The sequence below is a fragment of the Liolophura sinensis genome, chromosome 7 (genome assembly GCF_032854445.1).
Source record: "Liolophura sinensis isolate JHLJ2023 chromosome 7, CUHK_Ljap_v2, whole genome shotgun sequence".
NCBI lineage: Eukaryota > Metazoa > Mollusca > Polyplacophora > Chitonida > Chitonidae > Liolophura > Liolophura sinensis.
In genome coordinates this window covers 27,588,717-27,611,281 of record NC_088301.1, presented here as the reverse complement: position 1 = coordinate 27,611,281, position 22,565 = coordinate 27,588,717, and the positions used below count along the sequence as shown (strand labels likewise).

General features: G+C 38.1%; 3 protein-coding genes across 3 annotated transcripts in view; 1 reads left to right on the top strand and 2 right to left on the bottom strand.

Annotated features, from left to right (window-relative positions):
• The window catches only part of LOC135470096 (beta-secretase 1-like), a 41,085-nt gene extending 38,563 nt beyond the window's left edge, over nt 1–2,522 (top strand). Inside the window, exons 11-12 of the mRNA XM_064748844.1 lie at nt 310–441; nt 1,192–2,522. Of these exons, the coding sequence (XP_064604914.1) occupies nt 310–441; nt 1,192–1,406 (347 nt within the window). The 3' untranslated portion in view covers nt 1,407–2,522. The remainder of the gene's footprint in view (nt 1–309; nt 442–1,191) is intronic.
• Nucleotides 2,523–8,783: 6,261 nt separating this feature from the next.
• LOC135470798 (cell surface glycoprotein 1-like) lies at nt 8,784–12,095 on the bottom strand. Its single transcript, XM_064749841.1, has 5 exons — nt 11,929–12,095; nt 11,720–11,800; nt 10,087–11,592; nt 9,703–9,987; nt 8,784–9,607 (listed from the first exon to the last, which is right to left on the bottom strand). Exons 1-5 carry the CDS (start codon nt 12,017–12,019, stop codon nt 8,901–8,903), a joined length of 2,670 nt encoding a protein of 889 aa, XP_064605911.1. The 5' UTR covers nt 12,020–12,095; the 3' UTR covers nt 8,784–8,900.
• Nucleotides 12,096–15,279: 3,184 nt separating this feature from the next.
• Nucleotides 15,280–22,477, bottom strand: LOC135470225 (E3 ubiquitin-protein ligase RNF170-like). Its single transcript, XM_064749040.1, has 5 exons — nt 22,297–22,477; nt 21,718–21,923; nt 20,365–20,438; nt 19,165–19,284; nt 15,280–18,492 (listed from the first exon to the last, which is right to left on the bottom strand). Exons 1-5 carry the CDS (start codon nt 22,413–22,415, stop codon nt 18,214–18,216), a joined length of 798 nt encoding a protein of 265 aa, XP_064605110.1. The 5' UTR covers nt 22,416–22,477; the 3' UTR covers nt 15,280–18,213.
• Nucleotides 22,478–22,565: the final 88 nt, after the last annotated feature.

The window sequence follows — 22,565 nt, the reverse complement described above, 5'->3', positions numbered from 1 at the left end:
AAGACAAATTGACTCAGTCTTAAGTCCAGTTTTGTATTCTGTTTAAGCTCGAACTTCAAGCGAAGTAACCTCAGTAGAATAGCAGGTCATGGGCGAGAGGTTAAGATGCTTATCTTTCAGCTGCTACAAAACCCAAAGCGTGGGTTCAATCCCAGCCTTAGGAACAAAATGGGTCACGAATTGAATATCCTCTATATATACATCTGACAAAACTGACTGCCTTTGTTTAAGTGAAAAATTCCATGGTATACAATAAAAAACAATGAATCAGTCACATATTATTGCCCATATTTGTCTTGTAATCTGCAGGAACTGTTCTGGGAGCCGTTGTGATGGAGGCCTTTTATACTGTTTTTGATCGCAAAAATAAAACCATTGGTTTCGGGAAATCTCGATGCACAACCTCAAAGTCTTTCATACAAGGCTTTTTCCACTATAAAGGTAAATGTTTGGGAAAACATCTCTTTTAAAACGTCTTGGTGATTTTTCGTTTTAATTCATTGAAAACGAACATCTGAGAAGCAGGTTAGTAACAAACGAAGGCAGCAGCATAAACTTCATGTTTTCCAGTCTTGAAAAATTTGTTGTTTGGCTCTTTTGAAAACGAAGAGCCAAGTGATATCTTAATTATGAACACGATAATTATTTGGAAGAGTGGAGTATTTTGAAAATTACTAGCAGGTGTGTATGATTAGATTATATGTTATATGGCAGAGCAGCTTTGTTTGTAATCTTATTCATTATACTGGAATCACTGTATCTGTCTGTCATTCTGGAGACACGATGTAATCTTTTGTGTACATAATTTTTTATTCTGATTACATTAATGCATATATTTTTGTATTTGTCCTTGTTGAGGTTTACAGATTAGGTTTTGTCCGCGTCTCCTAAACGTACTGCACTGTGAAATTTTGTTACACATCTTTTATGTGACCCGACCTTCTTAACTTGCATGATCAATCAGTTTAGAATTTACAAAAAGTTACCCTTGACGTAGTTCATAGCAGGATGATCCTTTTTCTCTGTATATATGTAGCCATTAAGTGAGGGAAATCCCCATTGAAGGGAAGTCTGTGTATACGTATAATACTGTTCATGGGAATATATGTTTTCGGTTCAGGAAAAAGTTTTAACTTTGCTCTTACCATCATTCGCTCTGCTGATTGTTTACATTTGTCTGCTCTGTTTTAGGTAACTCTACCCTGTGTGCCTATGTTAAGCCTGTACGGGATGATACCACCTTAACCATTGTGGCTTACGTCATGGCCGGAGTCTGTGTCTTGTGTATTCTCCCATTGGTTCTGCTGGGCATCCAATGGCAGATGAGGAAATTTTCAGCCTGCAGAAAACAAGGGAGGCACAGCGAAGACAATGACGAGAGGCCTCTGCATGAAGAAAGCAGATAACACATCTTGTGTTTTATTCCCCTCCCCCTCTCCTTTCTCCCACTTCCCTACCCCCTCTTCCCCTCACTTCCTACCTCCCAATTCATATATTGACAACTTGAAAGACATTAGGTAACACATGTGGTATATTTTATAACCCCAACCTAACTCTGACACCTGAACGGCCCCTTATTAATATCATGATGAAAGATATCCAATCCTCCATTGTCACATTGTCAGCGTGTAATTTCAAACAAGATGACTGCAATAAGTGGAATTAAGCTTTAATTATTCATTCAAAAAATAGTATGAGGAGTTAGTCATCTACATGTACTTATATTTTCAATCCGAACGATGATATTACAAAAAGCCCTTACTTTTTGATTTTTTGCACCTATGCAATATCATCATTGATTATGTCAATGTTCATATTCATATTTCTTAGTATGGCCTGGGAAATGGATTACTTCCTTAGTTAACAGGGTCTTCATATTGGTTATTAACTTTTAAAAGTGTGACTCTGACAATGTCCGGATGATAACCTGAAAATATTGTGTAGAATTATGATGCTTATAAAGGGAAATTATGCAAGGATTTTGACATGTATAAATCCTCAGTTTGAAATCATTCATACTTGTAATTGAGATGCAAATAACCTTGTGTGAATTAAGGTTAATAACCTCAAAGTTCATCTGTCGTTAAGTTGCACATTTTGCCTGAATGTATTAAAGTGTTCCTTTTTAGAGAGAAAGGATTTTAGAGAGGTGTTTTGAGGTTTGTTTCACAGGTAGGTTCATATCAAGTTCGAAAAAGTTTCAGCTCTTATCTCATGACATTTATTTGCCTATAAAAATAGACTTTTGGGTTGAAATTTTTTGTCTTTTACCACGACTACTATGTAGTAGTTAGAATCAGGGAAAAGCAGTGGTATACCATATTCATCACATACTTTGAATTGTTCAAGGTGTTTGAAATTTGGAATGTTTTAAGGTTTTGCTGAGACATTCAGGTTATTTCTGCAGGATTTTAGTAGGTTGTAATTTAGACTTGTGTCAGATACTTCGGTTACCACAGAAATGATCTGCACATAGACCCATGTGGAGCTTTAATGGAGATTTGTGGCCAAAACTCAATATTTGATAAATATCAGACTTGTACAGGTACCGTTTATATGTGTTAAAATGATGCTAAAGTTTAAAAGATTAGAATACAACCTGCTTTTCACAGATGAAGCTCATATTTTGTGAAATATAATTACTTGGGCTATTTGAAATAATAGCAAAATTTCAGTTGAATACGGGCTGATCGTATAGCCTCTTTAAAGTACATTAAATTGTCTTTTAGCCCCAGGACATTTGTGATGCAAGGTGTTTTGGATATGTACTATGTTTGGATATAGGTACATGTACATGTGTAACTGTTCATTGTTTTGTGCACTTATTTGGACTGTTATTATTGTTCGTGTACATGTATAACTGTCCGTTGTTTTGTGCACTTATTTGGACTGTTATCATTGTTCATGTACATGTATAACTGTCCGTTGTTTTGTGCACTTATTTGGACTGTTATCATTGTTCATGTACATGTATAACTGTCCATTATTTTGTGCACTTATTTGGACTGTTATCATTGTTCATGTACATGTATAACTGTCCATTATTTTGTGCACTTATTTGGACTGTTATCATTGTTCATGTACATGTATAACTTTCCATTGTTTTGTGCACTTATTTGGACTATTATCATTCTTCATGTATAACTTTCCATTGTTTTGTGCACTTATTTGGACTATTATCATTGTTCATGTACATGTATAACTGTCCGTTGTTTTATGCACTTCTTTGGACTATTATCAGTGTTCATGTACATGTACAAGAGCTTTATATACATGCTGCCCCATGTACCTCCCTCTCTTATAGCACTATGCATGTTCTGTGAAAGTGATTATCAGTGGAACAGGCAGTACTTCAATCTGCTGTTCTATATACCTCCCCATGATGTTTAATCACATGCTTTACATGTCTGTCAACTTTTAGCCAAACCACTTGTGTGACAGCCAAGTCCCCCATCCCTGTTGTACTTCATAGTGCTCACCTGTTTTTCCCATGATATAAACATAGCGATCGAGATGAATGGTTCCATTTTTTTTTTTTTAACTAAATCCTAAATTCAACATTTTTCTGCCCTCATCTCTGATATGTAATGATAAGATTGTAACATTTTGTGTAGAGATACTCAGTTATACATAATGTTCTTGAAAACAAATCAGAGAGAATCACTCGCTGTACACGTAAGTCTACTCCAAAAAAGTTTGTTGACAAACTCCCCCCCCCCCCCCCCCGCCCCATGACAGCCAATTCCCCATCCCAGTTGTACTTCGTATTTCTGAGAAATTCTCTGCTTTCATCTCTGATACGTAATGATAAGATTGTCACATATTGTTTAGAGATGCTGAATTATACATTCTAACGAAACAAAATGCAATGAAGTTTTGACGAGATATTAAGAAATCGAGGATTCAGCAGTTTACATCATGGAAAGGGCCTACATTACTTGTAATTAATGCTAATTATGCTAATTAAATATTGCCTTCTGAGGTCGAGGTATATGCCAGTGAATATACCCACATCAGATGACGTTCTGAAATCCACGAATTGATGTTGACTGTTGAATATGTGATTAATAATTGTACATAAATGTAACTGGGAGAAATGTGTTGCATTGAGAAGATACAGTAGGGCTGAGTCTACTATTGAGTATTGATTAATGATGGTCATAGTTTTCACTACATCTGCATCAGCATAGATGACTGTGAGTCCATTGTTTAGTATTGACTGCTGTTGGTTATGCAAATGTTCCCAAGAAAGTGGCACTGGTTGTTTCCCCTTTTTTTAATTCTTTGGTGGGAGGAAGGGGGATAACTCTGCATATTAGTTCTAATACCAATCTATGGTCAACTATTAATAAAAATGATGTCAATTTTGGAAATGACATAGAACAGGCTTACCTCTAAACCTGTCTAGTGTCATTGCACCAAATAGTTATCATATATAATAGTTATTGGCTGAAGAACCATTTTGATAGTAGTATTACGTAAATCCCAGTGGATCTATGGTGCACTAATTCGTCAACCTCTGTCGCATATGAAGTCAAATTTCAGTGCAATTTATGGATATTTATCATTTGATTTTGGAGACAAAACTACATGTATTGGATTGCCCAGTTTCAGGGCTTCACAAAAAGTATAATTTTATCAATTGTACACAGAATAATGCCATCAGAATATGCTTGAATTAACACCTTGAAAACATGTGAAAAGGTTAAAGATTAGAGTTGTGGCTGATGTGTTATCAAACCTTTTTATGTTTGATAGCAGTTGATAATTTTTGAACCTGGAAGTGTCTGTGTGTCATTTACAAAGGAATGAAGTTTATTGGTTTACACATATATTAGGTTACCATTTATGTCATTATGATGGAAATTTCAAGAAAAGTGTATATATTTTTTGGCCCATGTATATATATATATATGTATACGTACTACTTTATCTAAATAAAATATTTTTAAAATCTGCTTTTGTGGTGATCAGAAATGTTTTTTCTTACCAATTGAGGTCTTTTTTTTTCAATTTCTCGGGGGGTGGGGGATGTAGAGGAGAACATCGCAAATGGTAATGAAATTGCAGTGAATAAGAATAATACTTTTGACATCAGTCATAAACATTTATGGATTGTTGTGATACAGAAATTGTACTTCTGAATAACGAAAATATATGTGAAAATATTTTTATTCTATTTGGATTTTAATTTTTTCTGTAATTAGGACGTGTTGCTATGGCAGGTTTCCATTTGAATTACACACACAAGTATGATTACTTTTAATATCACATGTATAAGTACATGATGTAACAAAGTTTTAAAGATTGGTAGTGCGTGAAATGATGTTTTGTAAATGGTTTCTTGTTTCGTGTGGTACAGTGAACAACATAATGTCTAACTCCTAGCTGACATTGGCTGACTTTCTTGCCTTTACTCAGAAAGCAGAAAAGTTCACATTAAGAAAACCACAGCCACTGTCAGCCTTGGCTGATGAAATCTGATTGTTAACTCATCAGGGAGTGCATAATTCTGTAACCTGAAGACGCATCTATTGCCGTGGTGATGTCACTTGATCCTTGTTTACCTAACATTGTGGTTCCAGTTTCTTTAATGTGGTGTATCCCATGGCCTCATAAGAATTTGTATAGCCATCAAGCACGTCAGAAAAAAGTGGCTGTTAATTGTTTAATTCTGTTTCTATTCCTTTTCTGAATTAACTTGTCTTTTCTTTAAAACTAGGGTTGATGCTGTTGTATTTTATTATGTGCAAGGAAGAGAGGAGGGACTTGTGATGTCATGTTTGTTAAGCACCTTGATAGACTCAAGTCATGGACTGACTATGTTCAACTTGAATTTTTGTTTTATGGTAAACACATGTGGACTAGCTTTTACTCAGCATCATGAAACAGCTGCAATGAACATCACAAAGTTTTATCTTTTTGTATTGATTGTGACGGTGTCACCAAGATGATGGAATGAACGACGTTGTTGTAATAACAGAATAGAGACATGTTGCAAGTAAAACTGGCATCACACTTTGTGATGTTTTGTGTGATAAATTTTAGGAATTTTATTTACCGATTTTGAATGGTAACACGTGCACAGACGAGGCTGGTATTCTGTCAAAATGAATTATTTAATTATTTGGATCATTGTAAAATAATGACAAAAAATTGACTGGATATGTGCTGATTGATAGTTTGCCAAAAATCTCAAGTATAGTGTCAGAAAAAAAACAATCAACCTGTGTGGAGCAGCACATTCGGTTGCCGAACAAGTTAGATAGGGTGAAATTTCAGATATTCCTTAGCAAGTGACAAAATAGCCAGTCGCAAGTTGATCAAGTGTTCAGTATTCAAGGCTGTGACACATGAATGTTACCAGATGGCATTTCCTTTGTTTTAAATAATGCAATTTTGAAAGGTGTTTAATATATATGTACACATTTGTGTCCTTCTCCTTGGTCGACATATTATGTTTTACCCCAAGGTCTTCCCAAAGATTCTGTTGAACCTGTTGAAATTCATATTAACAGTGAAGAAGTTCAGATGGAAAATTGCTGGTATAATTAATTGCTGACTTTAACAACTAACTTCATTTAAAAAGATACAATTAGAAACGCAAATTTCCAGGGTTCTCTGCAAGTTTTAATTCTGGGATTATATAGACAGCCTAATGTTTAGTAAAGTAAAATTAACTATTAAATTAGCTTATTGGTTTTACAGCGTAGCCCAATGGCAGTGATTTCTAGGAGAGATTAATGATTATGTTTTAAATATAGGTTTGCCTAGTCACGGTACTGCTGGAGAAGTTTATATCAGTGCGGTTAGGTTTCAAAACTGACAATAAGATGCTTTATCTGACATATTTTGCTGTTTTTATGTTTATTTTTCTCACACCTGACACAAGTGCCTTATTCAGATTGGTGGAGATTGAGATGTTTGTCATAGTCATTGGGAAGTCAAAGCACTTGTACATGTATCCCTTCATGGATGTGTACATGGTGTAAATGTATGTTACTTCTCAAAATAAAGAATATATATTCTCACTAAAAGATCTGTTGGCAGTTCATTTATCCGAATCGCAAACCCCCATGTATGTTTCATGCATTTTGTTCCTTCTCTCGCCCTTTATTTAAATGTCCATACTTGTGTGTTAGATTTTGGATGTATTTTGTCATATTTAATACATTTGGTTTTACACCATATTAATCAAGACTATTGCACAACATTTCACAGCCAGCATTTTTCTTGTGGCTTTCAACACAAGTTGGGCCTCCATTGCTGAGGTGGTTAGTGTGACCCAGAAGCCTCTCACCAATGTTTTAATTCACTGTGAGTTCAAGTCCAGCTCAAACTGGTTTCCTCTCCGATTATACGTGAGTGGTATGTCAGCATCCTGCAGATGGCAGTGGGTTTCCCCCCACCATTATGCTCATTTGGTTAGCACGCTAGCGCAGTGTAATAACACAGGAGCCTCTCCATAATGCCGGCTGCCGTTGTATAAGTGAAGTATTCTTGAGCATGGCGTAAATCACCAATCATATAAATAAACAAAATCAAAATATTCTCGAAAAAGTAACAATCAAATAAATATATCATAGCAGCAAGTAGCCGGTGTGGTCCTTGAAGTGGTCTTGCGTGAAGTTAGCTGGAGACTAGTTGTCTCCCTCCTATATGAGGCACCAATGGGGAGTTACTGGCACATTTACCACAGGCACTGGTTTACTTCACCCCTAAATATGTGGGAGAGCTCGCCAATAACTTGCCAAGTTATTCAGTGCTTTTTTTCAGATATTCGGGTTTCCTCCCTTCATAAGACTGGCCCATTGTAGAATTGAATGATTCTTAGGTAAAGCATTAAACAACAAATCAAATGAATAAATTAATTCAGTAGATGATTAATTCAGAACATGACAATATGCAGTCCAGCATGATGTGAAATTGAACATTGTTGAAGATTAGTTGTCTTTCATCAGGATTGTGTGCATATTAGTGTGTCACACAAGGAATAGTCGGTTAAACAACAATCAATCAATTTCGTAAATCATCCAATTTGCTCTGCTACCAAAAAAAAAACACGTCACCAAATCTGTCAACATCAATCAAATTTTAATCACTTCAACACGAAAACAAACAAACAAAACAAAGAACAACCAGAACAAAGTCATAAGGATTGGACTATAGGTGTAGAATATGCACCTAGTTTATTTGTAAAACTGTTGAGAAAAGTATGCCGAAAACCTTGAATGGTATAATTTTATGTGCCAAAAAGTTGAAATGCCAAAAGTGAAAATAATATGATTTTTGTGAAACCTGTAAGAAATCAAAAATTAGAGTACATGTTAATCCCTGGAATGAAAGAAACTAGAAATTTAAGGTTGAAAACAAAAAATGTCTGCCACATTATACCAGCATACCACAGTTAGAATGTAAAACAAAACAGATACATGTATTTACATTTACAGCATGATTCAAAGCTGTTCACTGAAAGAAAGAAAAAAAACAACCAACACATGAAATTTTTCAAATTTTTTTATTACAACATTTTTACTTAATTTTAAGAGGAAAAACTGAAAGAAACTGAAAACACTATTGTTTTTATTTGCTCTTTTGTTTACTTGCTTTATTTGCTTTTTTGAACTTTAATGACAAAACAACAGATTAAATTCTTCAATGAATATAAATTTATCACGTATACAAAATAATCACCAAAAAACAGAACATTTTGGGTCAAAAATTATTTTATTTTATATTATAAGTATTAATAAAATTATTAAGTTTGTGCAGCAAATGTCTCTTCTGAGAAGCAAGTAATATTTATCTGAAATATAGATTGAAAACAGTGATTAGTTTAAAAATAATGTTTTTCATTGTACACAACTTTAAAGCATCTAAATGTAATACTAGAAAATACCTTATGAATCATCAACAGTTACTTTAAAACCAACAATGTTGTAGATAGTACTTGCCCTTTCTTTCTGGGTTATGAAGTCGTAAAAATGTGCGATGTCCTTAAAATGCGCGAGAATGGCCGCCCCATGTTCAGCAACCTGTCCATACTTGTCCCTGCTGTGGCTGTCAAAGAAATAAATACCAGATTCCCCACGAATGATGGAAGTGGTGATGTCTCCGGCAGTTAAAAGTGCAGCATGAAATGGATCTGATAGAGAAAGAGTTAAAGCATGAGCAAAAGTTACTGTACCAAATTCTTGTGCTAATGTTGGAGACATACCAAAAGAACCACAATAGACTGTATTATTATAGCTTACCTTCAAGAAAGTGTTGTCAATCCAGAGCGAATTGTCCAGTTCCTCAAAACAGAGGCGCGTCTCCCTTGTGAGATGGCGGCCAAGTTCCACGACGCGTCGCGTATGAATCTCATCTCCCATCAAAACGGCACGATTGACCGCCTCTTGGTCCCAGAACGCAGGGGGGAAAAGATACGCGCGTAACGCTGCCACGAACGCAATACTGCAGCACTGTGAATTTGGGAAACGCGTGGAGTGGCGCGTGCGCGGGATCCTACCTTGGGAAAAATCTCCTTGTACAGAGTTCAGTGGAAAATGTGGTGGTCGCTTTCCTTCTGGCCTGGGATCAATGTCCTGTGGATTGGATGTGGTGTCTGCAATGAGAGGGTAAAAATGAATAAAAAGACAGGTGAACCAAAGTATTTAATTAGTATTACCAAGTTAAAATTATTAGTTTAATTAAACTTACTGTTCTTATTCCTTTTTTGTCTCTTCTTCTTTGATTTCTTTGCCGTGGTGGCTGATGTTGCTGTTGTAATTCCTGGAAGGGTTGTAGTGGGTGAAGAGGTGGGCCTGGGAAAGGTGGGGTCAGGAGAAGGGGTGTGTCCAGGAGAAGGGGTGGGGTTAGAAAATGGGATGGGGTCAGAAAATGGGGTTAGATCAGGAGACGGGATGGGGGAAGGGGTGAGGTTGGGAAGTTGGGTGGGGTAAGGTGTAGAGGTGGTGTCAGGAGGTGTGGTAGCTGACAGTGTGTCTGAAATGAAAGAAAAAAACAGTATTTGAGAATAAATCAATCCATTAGCTTTACAAACACATATGGAAGTATCAGAAGTTTCTGCTTAATTTAACTTACTCTTTTTCTTCTTGTGTTTCTTCTGTGATGTCTTCTTTTTGGTGTGAGGGCAGGAAACTTGTTGAGCACAGTGGGAGAGACCTGGATCAGGGATTGGCCGGGGAGAGGGAAAAGGGATGGAGAACGGGGTGAGGTCAGCGGAAGGGACAGGGCAAGGGGGGAAGTCAGGTATACGGACAGGGGAAGGGGTGAGGTCAGGAGAAGGGGAAGGGGTGAGGCCCTTGGAATGGAGAGGGGAAGGGATGAGATCAGGAGAAGGGGTGTAAGAAGGCATAGGACAAGGGGTGAGGTCAGGAATAGGGGTGGGGGAAGGGGTGAGATCAGCAGAAGGGATTGGGGAAGGGGTGAGGTCAGCAGAAGGGATGGGGGAAGGGGTGAGGTCAGGAAAAGGGTTGGGTGAAGGGGTGAGGGAAATGGTGAAGTCTGAAGTAGGGACTGGGGAAGGGGTGAGGTCAGCAGAAGGAATGTGAGGGGAAGAGACAAGGCAAGGGGTGAAGTCGGGAGAAGGGACAGGGGACGGGGTGAGGTTTGGAGAAGGGATAGGGGAAGGGGGGAGGTCAGGAGACGGGCCAAGGGAAAGGGTGAAATCAGGAATAGGGTTGTGGGAAGGGGTAAGGTCAGGAATTGGGATTGGGTAAGGGGTGTCTAGAGAAGGGGCGGGGGAAGGGGTGAGATCAGGAGAAGGGACAGGGGAAAGGGTGAGAACAGGGGAAGGGACATGGCATGGGGTGAGGTCAAGAGAAGGTACAGGGGAATGGGTGAGGTCAGGCGAAGGGATCGGGGAAGGGGTAAGGTCAGCAGAATGGAATGGGGAAGGTGTGAGGTTTGGAGAAGGGATTGGAAATGAGGTAAGGTCAGGAAAGGGAGAGGGGGGAGGGGTGGGGTCAAAATAAAGGATGGGGGAAAGGGTGAGGTCTGGAATTGGGATTGGGTAAGGGGTGTCTAGAGAAGGGGCGGGGGAAGGGGTGACATCAGGAGAAGGGACAGGGGAAAGGGTGAGAACAGGGGAAGGGACATGGCATGGGGTGAGGTCAAGAGAAGGTACAGGGGAATGGGTGAGGTCAGGCGAAGGGATCGGGGAAGGGGTAAGGTCAGCAGAATGGAATGGGGAAGGTGTGAGGTTTGGAGAAGGGATTGGGGATGAGGTAAGGTCAGGAAAGGGAGAGGGGGGAGGGGTGGGGTCAAAATAAAGGACGGGGGAAAGGGTGAGGTCTGGGTAGAGGATTGGGGCATGGTTCAGGTCAGGAATGGTGGAAGGGGTGAGGTCAGAAAATGGGACAGGGCAAGGGGATAGACCAGGAGAAGGGATCGAGGGAGAGATGAGGTCAGGAGAATGGGAGGGTGGGGAAGAGGAGCTAAGAGGGTTTGGCTTGGGGTGAGGTGGAGTTGGGGGAGGAGAGAGAGGGGTGGGGTCAGTAAAGGGGATGGAATGGGAAGAGGAGCTAGGGACAGGGTTGGGGTGAGGTGGGGCTGGGGGAAGAGGAGAAGAGGTGGATATGAGGATGTCTGTTTAAAACATAAAGATAAGGTTTGAATTAGTGAACATTGTTAGGTTTCATAATTTTAAATTACTGAGAAGATATGGCAATTAACCTCAAAACCTCAACCTCAAAAACTAATAATCTTTACTTACCCGCTCCGTCTTCTGATGACGAACAGCATCGTGGGATTCTGCTTCTTTTCTTCTTCTTATCTTTCTTAGTCTTCTTTTGGGCTAAGAACAAATTGGAGAACTTTTTAGATAAAACAAGACGGACTGAAGGACATGATGATGATATTTGAAAGAAGAAATCATTGTTCATTTAACGGTTTGTTGCGTTTCAGGCCTACATTAAATGTTACCTTTCCAATGACGACAGAAGAAGAAAACAAAAGCAAAGCAGGACAAGATCCCCGCAGAGGACTGCTGGGCCATTTGTCCTGTGGAAAACATAAGATTAAAGAACCCATTACTTAGAAACCACTAATTAATTATCTTTTTAAATGTACAGTAAAACCAAACTTTGATGTCGTTGTGTTCAAAAGAGCACAAAATTTGATTACGTTTTATTGGTTTACGTCACGGTGTGACGTCATAAAAGTTATAAACCATAACTGTGTTGTAATGGCGGAAAGGATCTAAAGATGAAACGCTTACCTATTTTAATAGGGGTCTACAAGTGGCAAGTATGCTGTAAGGAAATAAAGTAAGGTGAGAGACTGCGTAAAGGAATTAAAAATTGAAATTCGAAGAGTAACGAAGATAATTTTGATGTGTTTCAGGTTTGATTGCTCAAGAGAATCGTTCCAATTTGCCGTCAAGAGCGACATGAGTCCTGCGCTTATCAAGGCTGAAGCGACGCCGAATTTTGGCCGAGGGGCCTTATATACCCTCGGGATGGGGGAAATTCTGTTCCAGAACGCGTCAGTTTAAGCCAATCATCTTATGGGACTAAAAACGAGCAACCAATAATTTTTGACGTTCCATTTACTAGAACTAGCGACGTTGGCGGCCATTTGTAAACAAACCCGTTGTCAACTCCATGCATGGAACGTTATCAGATTGTGACATGGCCGCGATTACTTCCATTGTTGAATGCGAAAATTTTAACACGAATGAAATAATCAAACTTGACTTAAAAATATACCTTAAGAAAACGATATTTCTTGTCCCACTTTGACACTCTCGTTTATTCCTCCCCACGTCTGTTTAGCTTGTGCCGTATGGTGCATTATTTAAATTAATTGGTACATGAATGACGCGGTAGAGTAGCATGACTGAATACTGTACATGATTGATGATCACCATTCATGCGGATTTTAACTTGAGGTTAAAATAGGCGTCAGCCGTTTTGAAGGTAACAGGACTCTCATGATCTTTTACGATCGCACCTATAACTCTTCGCTTATCCATTTTTAGTAGGCCTACTCTTTCTACTCATTTTGAGTGTTTTTGCTGCCGGGCGACGTTAGCCTTGAAACTTGTCGAAAGCTGCCTTCGTGATGCGAAATTGTTTTCATATGATACTTTACATAGAATATATTTGTGTGGCGATTTGGTTCCTTCTTTAACAGTCAGATAATGTATGGGAGCCTTTGATTGGATATAGCCAGAAGCCAGTGAACTTCTGATATAACTGTTTAAGATTATGGAGAAGCGCGAAAATATGGTTGAGTGAGTGTCACTGTCCGGTCAGCCCAAGACGCATTTTTTCTTGTATTTTGCGCGTTTCAAACCTTTCAGAGCAATTTAATCTTGCGCTAAGCGTATATACCAGTTTGACTTATAACGAATTGATCAAACTTATTCGTGGACAAAAAATTTATGGTAAGGTATACCACGGTATCCTCTTTACAACAACAACAACAGGAAGAACGAAAAACATCGTACCGATATGCCAGTGTTGGAGCAGATACAGATTACTGGCAGTCGCAACAAATTTAAAGCACTTGTAAAGTTGCTTGTAATAAATCTCTTGTCGTGAGTTTCTTAGCATTTCCATGCAACACGCGCCATCCAAGAAGACATGACCTTTACAATCTTTAATACAAAATGGATTAAACTCGATATGAGTGAAAACGGTCAGTTACATCTACATTAAAAATTACAATAAATGTTTAGACTGTCACATGTTACAGTGCCTCCAGTTCCGTGTGTTATTTTCTTACATGAGAAGACAAAAAAAGAGGGTTATTGGTGGGAGAGAATTAAGGGCTGAAAAAAGCTGAACAGCTCTAGTATCCACACAAAGATAAGTTCAAAATTTTCAGTCATTTATATCCATTTATGTATTGTACTTTGATCGTGTTTTATGAAAATATGATTATTTCACCTCTGTATTGGTGTTGAAAATGTAGGGCAGACTGGAAACTGGAAAGCTTCTGTTGGTGGAAGTCAATTTCCTGGAATGCAGGACAGAAAAACGAGTGCTGGTTATACCACTAGCTGACAGCAATAACCATTGGATGTGGAACGGATTCAAAGGTAGCCCACTGTCCACATCTATTAACCTTATTGAATTTCAGTATTCTGCACCAAACTGTTGGTCTGTCCATCCATCTGTCTTTTGAAGAGTTTGACCCAACTCACCCAACTTGTAGATTGTCATGAGTAGACTTGTCTTTAATACAACCAAGACAAAGAAAAGACTAATACAAAGGATATATCAGATTAAATGCCATTTAGTACTGACCAGTTTCATTCATTAGAATTTTTTCAATATAAAAATTTTTGAAAACATAAAAATCTACGCTGGTCTGTAGCGATCCAGAGTGTATTGGTGATGTCACATCCACATTTTTTGCTTAAAATCATTCATTTAGCAGTCCCTTTGGTGAATAAATTGATAGATCTGTATGTATGTGCATTTTGGATGGGGAAATCTAGCCATCTGTGTGTTGTGGCAAAAACCTAATGTGATGTCACTGGTCCCAATAGCATCAAAAGAAGGCCACCATAGAATGCAAAGTTTCAGATGCATTTTATTGGGTTGAAAAAAAGTTGGAAAAAATAAGTTTTCATTTTTACTATTTTTGTGGACAGTGTTTAATGGTCGATTATCTCACATATACTTCATGTTAATGTTTCCTTTGCCTTTCATGCTGAAGTAAGGATCAAAATTTTCAAAATGAAATAAAATTTTCCACGTGAAAGTAATCTTTCATAGTTTAATGTTTCCCAACTTCTAAATGCCCTGAAACAAGATCTAGACGTATTAAAGCTGCACCCATTTGTGACACAGCTCTAAGGCTGAGGGATTTCAAATACATTGCACAGTATTATGTACAGTCTGCAGTGATCAACAAACATGAAACACTGTGTAATATGTATTATCAAATCATTTAAAGGTATGTTACCAGGCTCTATTCAAGCTGGTCTGCCAGCAACCTGCGGATGGTCGTGGGTTTTCCCCAGGGCTCTGTCCGATTTCCTCGCACCATAATGCTGGCCACTGTCGTATAAGTGAAATATTCTTGAGTACGGCATAGAACACCAATCAAATAAATAAATAAATCTATTTAAGCTGTAGGCGGCAAGAATGACTACAAATAAATTAATGAAGACGCATGGGGTTTAGGCCACATGAACATTTCCCCCAAAATTAACACCCTCACATCAAGAATTGTTTACTTACGTTGGCGGTCAGTTTTATTGGTGGAGAAAGAGAAATTCCTGGAGTAAACCACCCCACTTTGGCAAGTGACTGACAAACTTTCCTGCTTGCAATGTACAGATATCCACAGGATAATGGTGAAAGAACAATGGTCCTCAGCAAAATAGGAGACCAAGTATACAGCCACATCAGCATTGTCAACTTGGAGGCCTCACAACCTGTTAGAGTAATGGAATATACAAATTCCATGTCCAAGGCTGGGATTGAACCAATTCCTTTAATGTCCAAGCGATCTGATCATCAGCTCGTAAAATTCCACAACATTTTTTTCTTTTGCTGACATTTTAAAGACAACACGTATCGGTATCTGTAGTTGCATAAAGATCTCATCTTTATTCACACAGATCTCAAAAGAACATGTATGATCCAGGTAAAAAAATATTGAGAATAAATGCAGAAACTGTTAGCCTCTAACCAAATTGATATTTTTTTCGTAAAATTACACTTTCAACCTGAAATATAACACTGAGAACATCTGCACAGCAAATGTAATTTATAAGACCTAAATTGCAGATGCACCAAAGGGAGATAACTCCACCAGTAAAAATACCCCCTCACGCATGGTTTTCACAGTGCAGAACAATATTAAGATATAAAAGCCACATATACTGACAAAAGCTGAAGGTGCTTAGTTTTGTACAATTTCAAATACATTGCACAATGTCTGTATCACGGAAAGCTGTGTCGCTTGCTGAAAAATGAATGATTGATGTTTTAAACAGATTGTTCAAAAATGTTTCACGGATATGAAGAGAGCCAGGTTTAAGAGTGGAGGTAACCGGAGTGAAATACTGACATTCCTCAGGTACCTAACAAACGTCTTGATTTTTGTACTACTACAAAATCTCATAATGTAATAAATATTACGCTTAGCCATTTGCTTCCAATAAAGTAACATTACGTTGTGGGTAGCAAGTGTTGCCAATAGCGTATAACCATTCAGCTATGTAACACTACAGGTCTTGATTAGCCAATTTATGTCCCTTGTGTAACAAAATTATTTAGTTCTGCACTAGTGTATCAGGTTTCCACAAGAGTTGGCATCAACATAAGGTTAGAATTCGCTGTTAGATTGGCACAAGGTCAGGACAGACGTAAGCCAGGCTCGGAGATTTAGGGTCTTATTTACACTATCCGTGCATTTTACACGCAAATAGGGGAGTTTCGGGTTTGAACTCTTTCAGCGATGAAGGTAGAAAAAAATCCAACTGTATCATGTGACCTGTTAGGCAACTGTTTTTGTTCGCATTCATTATAACATAAGCATCTGAAAAATTTAGATTAGACCAATGATGCAGAAAATTGAGAATTTTAACATATGTGTACTTGAGAAGTTCATTATAGGAAAGAAGTGTCAATTATGACTCTTGAAAAGGGTGAGACAGGTGATCAGTAAATTAATGTCAACAAAGGTTGCCTAACATTTTTCGTGACAAAGAAGGACTGTTTTTACCTTTGACGACAAACGAGTTCCAACTCGAAACTCACCTACTATATGAGACATCTTACTTTATATCTCAGGAACTACTGCTGGATTGTTGAATTTGAAGATTGCTCAAGGTTATACTGGAATTTCAAACTGGTTGATTTTGATATTAAACATGGTAACCAACACTTGTGTGTTCTCAAAAGTTACCAGCTTGACCTAACTGATAACGTCAGGGGAATGAGACCAAAAACACATACTTGAGCAGGGGCATTATTATTGATCATATGCATACCGTGTGAATACAAGTGTGTTACATTATGTTCACCTCCTTGCAATACGAAGTTGGGATGACACCTGAGATGGGTCTTACCAAAGACTTTAGAACTACTTCAAGCCCCTTTACTGATAGGTTTATAGAGCTAAGAAACAAAACTGGTTGACCTGGTGTCAGTATAATGTGACTAGGTGAGGTGTCATGTCTGGTGTCTTTGGCATGATACTTCAGTGGGGCAGCACTTTGGTGGCATGGACTCGCAATGCCACAAGAAGATGCAGCATATGTAGGATTACACACTCCTGATGACGCCTTGTCGTCGTATGATTGTAAAATTGTTAAGTACAACATAAAACCCTAAGCATACACAAATGTACCTTGATGCAATGCATAACAGCATGCACAGGCCCAGACTACCCATAGTGTAATATCCTGGGCACAAAGCACTTGGTGATAATTACTCATAATGTAATAACTGGGCAGCAAATCATAATAATATTACCCATAGCACTTGTAACCCATATTGTAATAATATTACATTGCCAGCAAGTTCTACCCAAAGTGCAATATTATTACATCATGGCATTTTATTACACTGCAAGCGCCTACTGGCTCTGAATGAAAACATTTAAGTTGTCAAATCTGGCAAATTGCCTGAAGGATATTTTGACATGTTTCAAGTATATTCTGCTGTGGTTTGGGATGTCCAAGCATTTCAGTTCTCGCAATTAAAAGTTGAAATTAAAGACACTATCAACTTGATGAATGCTAAATACAAGTTTTGCCTACTCTAAATATTTAAAGAGAAAAAAAATTTTGCAGTCACGTCAAATTGATCAAAATAACAAATATAGCTTTAATATACAATCAAATCCTTAGATACTTCATAAATGATTACATCTTGATGTGGCCTTAAGCCGTAATCATTCATTGACTCTTAATACATCTGATATAATCTATATCTATGATGAAGGCTGGGAAGACTTGTGCACACTGTACTAGCGAATGGCTTGGTGACAAGATTTAAATTCATAATAATAATCAGATACCAAAATGTACAACATAGGACTAAACAAAACACAGTATATATTGTGCAACGCTGAGTAATTTTACCAGCCTGACTCGAATACTCTTATTCCAGCATGCATTCTGTTTCACTTGTCACAGTGCCTTCAGCAGGGGGAGATAATCATTAGGCAGAATGGGGACTGAATGGAGCACCCAGCTGGCTTTTTAGTCTGGTTTTCCCACTGACAGAAGAGTTATGTAGATCACTGGGGTGCTGCTCTTGCTCGAGACTCCATCACTTGTCTGTAAATAATGCTCACGTATATAGCCAGTAGCAAAAATATAAATAAGTCATCCAAAAATCCTAAAATACCAAACGCAGCTTCAGGGATGATGTCCAAAGGTGACACAAAATATAACAGTGCTGCGATAAAACAGATAATAACGCGCATACGGAACATCCATATCAATCCTCCCATGGAGAAAAACTCTGTGACGGCATGGCGCAGAAGGGCTGGCAAGTCCCGGATGTAATCCAACAGCTGTAATATACAGAACGGGCTGGTATGAAGTTCTTAATCATCAATTGTATATGAATGCATGATTGAATGAATAAATGAACGATTAAGGCTTAGCGCCACCTCGGCAATATTTCAGCCGTATCGTGGCGACCAAATAAGTGCATGAACACTAAGAAAAGGCTTTGTAGTTTAAGAGGTTCAGGTCATACTTTATAAATCAAAGGTGGGTTTTACTGGTTTTTGTGTTTATTTTTGTTTATTATGATTTCAGCAAATGGTATGAAATCAACTGAGTAAAGCATTGCCACTATTTATTAACTAAGTACCGGTATTGTTTTTGTGCCATTAAGGAAGATAATGATGGTCATCCGTGGAAATCCGTCCTGCAACAAGGAGGCACATTATACGCACTCTGAGAATTCCTTCGTTGTCATATGACTGAAAAATTGTTAAGTACGACGTTAAACCCCAAGCACTCACTCACTCATCTGAAGTTCAGCATTTTTTGGAGTGTCACATTTAGCTTGATTCTGATTGATTCCCCATTTTAAGCGATTTTGTGAAGTTTGATTAATTTTCAAGTGCTTCCAGAGCATTCACACAAGCTAAGCTTTAAGTGAAATATAGTAATAATCAAATATGTATTTTGAATATTAACTGTCTTTCTGGGCAATACATCTGCATTTTACTTACTGGTCTGGGCTCCCCTGAAAACCGCCTGTTGTAAGAGTGAATCTGGGATACGATTTCATCTTTTTCTCTAGATGCTGTAGAGTTCTCCTCTTGATTGAAATTGAATAATAAAATAGTAACCTAAAAATTAAACATGAAATCAGTCTTTAAATACAAAGTTTCCTCAATAGTAAATTCAGCTTACCAGTAAGATATTACTTTGGATTTTGAAAACATGATTCATAAGATTTTAATATTGTTGAACACATGAACTTCATAGAAATTATATAACAACCTGTCCAGATCAGATAACACTTTTCTAATACAGTCTAACAAACCATGGGATGGTCAGCCTGTGGATGGTCGTGGGTTTCCCCCAGGCTCTGCCCGGTTTCCTCCCACCATCATGCTGGCTGCTGCCGTATAAGTGCAACATTATTGAGTACAGGGTAAAACACAAATCAAATAAATAAATAAATAACCACTTTGCAACATGCGAGAAGGTTGCAGAATTACAGTAAGCTGGGTAAAGAAGGAAAAAAATTCTGATTATATCCACAGCCGTTGGGTATATAAGGGGATAAATCTGATTATATCCAAAGCCATTGGGTAAAGAAGGAAAAAATTCTGATAATATCCATAGCTGCTGGGTGTACAAGGGGGAAAATTCTGATTATATCCACAGCCGTTGGGTATATAAGGGGATAAATCTGATTATATCCAAAGCCATTGGGTAAAGAAGGAAAAAATTCTGATAATATCCATAGCTGCTGGGTGTATAAGGGGGAAAATTCTGATTATATCCACAGCCGTTGGGTATATAAGGGGATAAATCTGATTATATCCAAAGCCACTGGGTAAAGAAGGAAAAAATTCTGATAATATCCATAGCTGTTGGGTATATAAGGGGGAAAATCTGATTATATCCACAGCTGTTGGGTGTACAAGGGGAAAAATCTAATTATATCCACAGCCACTGGGAATATAAGGCAAAAAGTTCTGATTATGTCCACAGCAGCTGGGTAAATAAGAAAAAAAATCTGATTATAGCGGGTACATAGTGACTGCCTATAATCAATCTGTACTTGCACGTAAGGAGACAAGAAGGAGATACAACTGGCTCAATTTTCAATAGGAATTTCTTAAAAATGGTATAAAAACTGATGTGTGACCAAGAGCCTGTTGGATAACATGCAAGTCTGGCGCTAAATTTAAACTTACTTGTTGCCTACACACCGGGCATCTCACAGCACCCAGCCACGTTCCATGCCTCCAGTATGTTACAATGCACTGGCCTGAAAAGAAAATCAAGCTGACACTTACAATATATGTGCACACATCAAGTATGGTGTACAAAGGAATGGCCTATCGTCACATATTGGTCAAGCATTTTTATGAAGGCCAACTTGGGTTCCTTTGATTTGTACCCAACTACAGGGAAATTCTTGTTCTTATCAGACTCACACGAGTCAATGAAGAGACAACTTCCCAATTATAAGTTTCAGTATTCACAGCCTGTGGTCTTATTTCACTCTTAACAAAATTCTTCACTGGACACTATCAGAAAATAAATACTGGTAGGGCCAGCCAGTGGACAATTTCTGTTTTGTTTCTTTAACCTTGGTTAGTGAAAAAGATGGCAGGTTTGAAGACAGATACAGAAACTTAATTCAAACATATATTATACCCTTATATGGTAGGGTCATTTAGGTTACAACCAAAAAACCTATTTTTAATCACTACTTCACTGTTTTTTCATTACAAAAATCAAAAATAAGAACCTACCAGAATAAAAACATACATGTATGGTATCAACTTACAATTCAGGTCCAATTCATGAGAAATTTTTGATAAATTTTGGGCTGTTGGGTTTTTTTTTTTAGAAAAGTTCTTTTGACAGACACAATAAAACACAGTACATTATTCTGAACATCAGTCCGATCCTCAGAATTATGGACATTAGACAGGGTGAAGTAATCTTCAATGACTTAGTAGATGGCCTGAGCACCATCAACCATATTGTCAACTAAATGTAGGTGTCAAGGCCCCATGAACAATAAGTTCAGGGGGAAATTTAGAAAATTCCTTGTCCAAGGGCCAGTGGCACCACTTCAGAGTTATGCATCTTACCAATGAGTTACTTTATGCTCCTGAATGTTCCTTCAAAGAAGATAAAGGCAATGCTAAAGATGAAAAAATAATGCTGCAATGATATCTTTAATCGCATTGAAAATAAGATCAGATCTTTCCTCATTTCTTTTAATGATTTAGCTGCGGCGCTAACCTGAAAGTCAGAAGGTTTGTCAGGTACCTAGGAAAGGGTTGCCCAACTCTGGGTTATTCTGAAAATCTACACTCCCACAAACCTTAATGGGGTTGAACAATTGAAAAATTCTTGAATACTGCCTGGACCATCAATTAAACAAATGAATCATATATATCTTTGGTATTTTAGATTCCATGTGGCATTTGCATAATTATTCCATCTGGCTTGACAGAAAACTGGGAGTGTTTCATATTGTATATTTAAATGGATTACAGGTGAGCTATAATGCCTCAATACGATTACCTTACCACAAAACAAATGTCCACAATTTGTTTCTATACCAAACCGAGCCTCAGCAAGACAGATTGGACATGTCTGGTCATCTGATGGGGAGCGAGATACCCTAGGAGGCTGTCTTGCACCTACAGTTTGGGCTGCCAATCGCTCTCTTGTCAGCTCAACAGACGCTGCACTCTCTGGATGGATGCCTCGAGACCACTGGTTTCTGTAAAAGCTGAAAATTGTACATGTACTTGATTATGTGTGTATTTTACCTTCCACTGAAAGGTAAACTATCTGCCCTGAGTATAATGCATCCCAAAATAGCATTTAACATGAAATAACTCTCCGCCACAAACTGGCACAACATAGGCTAAACACCAAATCGTCCATGCCTTTCATTTGACATTTCTGAAGATTTAATATGATGAATAAATTTAACATTCGGATCTCCCTACGTGTTATAACAAAAAAATCACAACAGGTTTTACGAAGTTAGGCCGATATTTGGACAAAATGTCAATGCATCAGACTGGAGATAGAACACTCAACATGATTCTGGTGTGTGAGGGTTTACACTGAACTGAAGTTAAAACTTAACCACTTACTGGGAGAACATGTATGCAGACGCTAAGAAAATAGACACAACAGACACAACGGAATAAACCACTTCATCCCCGATTCCTTCCACCATAGATGACTCTGACACAACGTGCGGCTCCATCATAAGGCACTCATTTTACCACAAAACACACTTTCATTTACACACGTCAACTTGGAAACTGTCAACTCTTGGATCACGGAAGTCAGTGTCACGTGACACAGTCTCTGGTCACTTAAAGCATTATAAATTAGAAGCAAATTGTTGGGGTAAAGC